This window comes from Mytilus trossulus, chromosome 6, assembly GCF_036588685.1.
Source record: "Mytilus trossulus isolate FHL-02 chromosome 6, PNRI_Mtr1.1.1.hap1, whole genome shotgun sequence".
Taxonomy (NCBI): domain Eukaryota; kingdom Metazoa; phylum Mollusca; class Bivalvia; order Mytilida; family Mytilidae; genus Mytilus; species Mytilus trossulus.
The window spans coordinates 90,620,214-90,625,884 of NC_086378.1; the positions used below are offsets into that span (position 1 = coordinate 90,620,214).

Here is a 5,671-nt window from a genome sequence, read left to right on the forward strand (position 1 = left end):
TTATGGAATATTGTCATGGTAGTGAAAAGATATGCCACAGAGTTTCCCTGATGCATCATGCGCATGTACTGATATCTCAGTGTTTCCAAATACAATGTTCACTTCTATTCGTTTTAGTTCCTCAGTCGGGTTCCGCAGAACTAAAACATAATCTCCTATTTTAGTACAACCTTCTTCGTTTGTATAAGTCGGGTTTTCCTTTGTTGAAGCAAACAAAGACAAATCAAGGCTCTTTTGAAATTTGTCAACTGTTACATATGTCCGCTTGACATTTGTATCAATTTCTATAACAGTTCCCATTTTGAAGAATATATCAAATACACCAATACACCTATCTACTCCGTCAATAACTCTTTTTCTTTTTTCATCATGGACTGAATTGTCAAATGTAGGCGAAAAGTTTGATCCATAGGTATACCTTGAAACGCGATGTGAAATCCGTGTTGGTGTATGTCCAAACATAACCGCTCCTTTGACTACACATAAATCTGTTTCTCTCGGAATGATAACAGTCTGAAGAGGAAATTTTGAACGAAAAAAATCCTGTATATACTTTGATTCTGCTAGTCCACCAACTAAAAGAATTTTAGTTATGTTAGCATTATTTGTGCTTGATATTACTGTCGAGACTAATTGTTCATTTTTTTCAACCGTTGGGTCAAACAGTTTCTCCTTCACTAATTCAGAACTTATATGAAGGAAGTTCCCAGCCGATAAATGTAATCCGCCTATATGTGGACCTTGATTTAATATTTGTTGTAAACTTTCTAAATGCATTGCTTTGCACAAAGCTTCGATAAAGATTGTTGGCAAACTTATCGACATGTCATCTGAATCTAGATCAAATGCTTTCTTAGCAGCTTCAAATTCTCTATGGACATCAAAATACACTTTCGGATAGTTTTTCTCAATTTCTTTGATAAAAGGTCCACCAAAATTGCGAATCATTTCCTGAACTAGACTTTGATTTAGTGAATTTCCACCGCATTCATCACCACTTGCGATGTGAATTTCCTTCAAGTGACCGTTGCTCAATTTTTCATGTACCGTTATATCCACAGTTCCACCTATAAAGCAAACAACTGTATTTTAATTGTATTGAGATAGAAATAAATGATATGACATATACTGTTAAATCTGTCTCAAGATTTTACAAACATCTATATATTTGCAATTAGGGTCTGTTGCTGACAAACACGACGAAAAAGGAATTATTTCAGCTTCCTTATTGTGAACTTTTCATTTTTATTTAGCAATATTTCAGCAACATAAACACATGAACTAAGTCTATTTTTATCTATTAGGGGTTTTCCGTTTTGAATATACTCGGGTTTCAGTATTTTTGTGATTTTATGAGATAACCCTGGAATTGAAGTCGTTTTTTTTTAATGTTTTACATTTGTCATTTCGGGGTCTCTAATCTCTTTTGAAGAGTTGTCTCATTGGCAATCATATCACATTATTTTTTTTATTTTTGAGTAGGTCAGTGCTTATTATTTATGTTCTTCTATATGTAATGTTGTCTGTCTTTTCTTTTGTGAACTTTTATTTCCTGAGAAAACGTACTTGAAATCGCTATATTTGAATTCTAGAACAAATGGTCAGTCATACAGAGAGAATTGAAGCACATCACATGAATAACAGCTTGATATTAGTATATAATTCTTACATGATCATTATTTTGCATTTCTATAAAAACTTAAAATGGATTTGTCAATTCTATACATGTGAGATACTATTGCATGCAGGATTCCAGGAATTTTCAGTAAACTGAGATTGAAAAAGAAATACATAACAGTTGTTTCTATCAAAATGCATATATAACTAAAAAGAAATAATGCATTAAACTTTAAAAAAAATTAAAAAAAATACATTAAGATAGAATTCTACGAGATTTCATATATACCCTGCAATGTTATTCTCATCTTCGTTTGGAGAATTTTTTTCTCCAAATTACATTTTAATCTGAAAGCACCGCTATGGGGATTCGATAAGCCTCGGTCATACCTTACCAGATAGACCGAACAGATGCCTAGCGGATATCTTTTTTTACTCCGTTCATGTCCGTTAGACGTCCGTTCTTATCCGTTAGACGTCCGTCCATATCCGTTGCATGTCTGTTAATCGCACCTTTTATCCGTCAACGTTAGTTTTGTCCGCTGGAAAATTTTGAGCATGTTCAAAACTTTGAACGGACGTCCAACGGATAAAATGTCCGTTGAACGTCCGTTAGGCGTCAGTTTTGTACGGTACTCGTCCGTTTCGTTTCCTTTTTGTATCCGTTATGCATCCGTTAGAGGTCTGGAAGATGAATTCACCACTGGACTTTTCCCGGACGTTCAACGGATAAAACGGATGTAGAACAGATGACAAACGGACTTCTACCGGACGTATAACGGATAAAACGGACGATGAACGGATCTGAAACGGATAAATGTCAATTGAAAATTTAGCGTCAGAAATGCCAATTATTGGTATGTCAGATTTCTTAAGGTTCGTTAATACTTATCTTCATAATCGATCTTAGAGTATATGAATTCTTCACAATCAAGCAGTTTTTATTCAGGCCAGACACTGCCCTTTGGTGGAATTTTGAAGAACAAACCAAAACCAGTTGCACAGAAATATTTTGAATATTCATGCGATATACATGTATTATTATTGTCGCGTTTGATTTTTCCGTATATCTTGTTCATCCGTTTTATCCGGTACGCTTCCGTTAGATGTCCGTTTTATGCGGTACTCGTCCGTTGCATGTACGTTCGACATCCGTTCTGTCCGGTGTGTGTCCGTTATGCATCCGTTACACGTCCGTTTTATTCGGTCAATACATCAACGGACTCCAAACAGATTATAATTTTGTCAACGGATAACTTTTGTGTTCATCCGTTAGGCGTCCGTTCGTGCTATCCGATAGGGTGTGACCGAGGCTTTAGGATTGCACAAGTTTGTGACTATTTTAAAATGTCCATTTATCTTGTTTTTTTCTGATTGATATTGTTCTCTTTGCATATTAAATTTACCTCCAAGATCTACAACCATGTACTGAGTTCCAGGTTTTGACACTTTGAAAGTATCATCAGTTCCTCTTGTTTTTACATACTGACAGTAAATTGACGCAGCTTCCGGTTCTAAAGCAATTATCAAGTGATTGTCAGTTATTCCAGCCTGAAAATCGTAATTTGCGACAAATACTATTATTGAGTGAGAAATGCAATAAACAATAGAATGTGAACATTATCAATCACTTCAATGATAGCTTTTGGTGGGGTTTGTTTTGCTTAGTCTTTATTGTTTTGTGTTGTGTCTTTATACTCTTATTTTTCTGTTTGTTTTTTTCAGTTTTTAGCCATGGCGTTGTCAGTTTATTTTCGAGCTATGAGTTTGACTGTCCTTTTGATATAATTCGCCCCTCCTTTATAAGGTCAGATAGAGTAAAGTAAATCATGAAACGAAGAATTGACTATACCATAAAACCACAGAATATATATCTTGACAATTACTAGTCAGCAAACGCGCTGCTGTTTTTTTATGGTTTTATTTCCATATTGTTGATACTCATAATCTGCAGTTTAATTTTTACGTATTTATTTATAGTGGATTCTGTAACAAGTTTGCGATGCGAGAGCTGCCTTGCGGCATTATCCCGCTCTTTTTCGAAATCTACAAGGATGTCCTTTAAGTGTATGTATCTCTTAACATGGGTCTGATATGTATCTTCCCTTTCGGACGGACTTTTTTCGTTTCTAAAGACCATACTCGCAAATGGTGTCAAGAGAGAGCCGAAAATTCAGTCCCTGAAATATTATCCCCGTAACGGGGATCGAACCAAGAATATTTGTAATAGTTGTCCGGTGAGCTCACGACTTAAGCACAGCTCTCCTTAGTATGTAGTACATTATGATAGGTCTTATTCCTTTCAAGTAGAACTTATAGTAGAACACTGTTAATGTGAGTCTTGTTTCAATCTTTTTGCTATAACTAAACTACTATCTAAATTTTTTAATAAACAATATAGAAAAGTTTCAAGTTGATTGGACTTCAACTTCATCAAAAACTACTTCGACCAATTTTTTTTCTTCAAGAAACGGGAAGAACAGACGAGCGGACGATCGAACGAACAGACGGACGCACAGAGCAGAAAACATAATGCCCATAAATGGGGCATAACAATATTAACAAAAAGAAAAATCACAAACAAATCAAAACGGAAAGCACTAATCAACTAGCAGAATCAAAGGTTCAAACACAACAAACGAATGGATAACAACTGTCATACTAATGACTATGTACAGGCATTGTTAATGTAGATAATACTGGAGTGAACGTGTAAACATAAACGGAACGAATAAATTTGATACATAGTGGTTGAACAACAAAATGATCTGCTGAAGTTGGAAATAAATCTTCTTATTATCTGGTATATTTTGTTAGTGTTACATAAATTTAAAAAACTGGAATTACAAACGTTTGTTTTTTTGTGTTAATAACTATTGGATATTTGTATATATGGAGAAGGTTTTACCTACTCTTCAGGCGCACCTAGAATAACCCCCAATTTACATTTTCAAAATTGGTAAAACAAGATTTATCTAGGACGAAGAAAAAAACTGATTGCAATAAGATGCGAAACAGGATGTGTAAACGGGTATGCGTTTCTTGCTGTGCATGTATCATCCGTAGTGTTAATCCAGACTAGTTGTAAATATCTGTGTCATTTAGGTCTTTACTGGATAGTTGTCTCATTGGCAATCATACCATATCCTTTTTTTATAGATTATAGCTGATTGTATTTATGTATCAGACAACTGTGCTGGTATCAACAGATAGAATGTTCGCCTAAATAAGTCGTTTGTATTTTGAGACACAGACACATCGCTTCGGTCTACGATTTGACTTTTATACGATCGATTTCATTCGTTTTTTCCCATAACTCTGTTAGAGCAGTGTGTTCGTAGGTAGATCATTGAGGAATTTGTATAGTGCAAACATTCAATAATGTAACGCATTAATTGCGATATGTAAGAGCATATGATGGGTGGATGATACATATAAAAAAGAAGATGTGGTATGATTGCCAATGAGACAACTATCCACAAAAGACTAATATGACACAAACATTAACAATTATAGGTCACAGTACGGCCTTCAACAATGAGCAAAGCCCAAACCGCTAATTACTGCTGCGAAAAAAGAAATCCCATAGAAAAGTTTATAATACTGAAATAAGTTATTTAAAACTGGTCGTCTTCGAGGCAAAAGCTTAGCTACTTTGTGCATCTTGGAACAAATGAACGCATGTAAGAAATAAAATCATTGGTGAATAATAAATATGCTAATAATGTTTGTTACCACATTTGCACATTTCCTCATAAACTGCTTTGCTGTTTCTGACCATATAGCTGGAACTGTGATGACCCATTGAACGTCTTCATCCTTTACACTGGCTTCACCTTTCATTTCTTCGAAAAATTTAATCTTTAACGCCAAAATTGACCTTGAGAATACAGTTTCTACCATTTACATCAGATAAGTCCATTCCTTCCGATGGAATCTACAAAAAAAAAAATAGATGTCATTTCACAACTTCCTGAATATTAAATCATCTCTTTCCGTGCTAGTCGATTACATTTTTCTGTTCCTAACAGCTGTTTTTTTTTTTAATTTATTT

General features: G+C 34.6%; 1 protein-coding gene across 1 annotated transcript; it reads right to left on the reverse strand.

Annotated features, from left to right (window-relative positions):
* LOC134723122 (heat shock 70 kDa protein 12A-like) lies at window positions 1-5,460 on the reverse strand. The gene is made up of 3 exons (XM_063586763.1): window positions 5,353-5,460; window positions 3,024-3,168; window positions 1-1,067 (listed from the first exon to the last, which is right to left on the reverse strand). Exons 1-3 carry the CDS (start codon window positions 5,458-5,460, stop codon window positions 1-3), a joined length of 1,320 nt encoding a protein of 439 aa, XP_063442833.1.
* Between the last annotated feature and the right edge of the window lie 211 nt (window positions 5,461-5,671).

Excerpts from the sequence above, each read along its gene's own strand:
- LOC134723122 (XM_063586763.1), bottom strand. The coding sequence starts at position 5,460 with ATGAAAGGTGAAGCCAGTGTAAAGGATGAAGACGTTCAATGGGTCATC. Across the intron at positions 3,169-5,352 it reads TGAGGAAATGTGCAAATGTG|GCTGGAATAACTGACAATCA; the intron begins GTAACAAACATT and ends TACGATTTTCAG. Across the intron at positions 1,068-3,023 it reads CATGGTTGTAGATCTTGGAG|GTGGAACTGTGGATATAACG; the intron begins GTAAATTTAATA and ends TTTGCTTTATAG.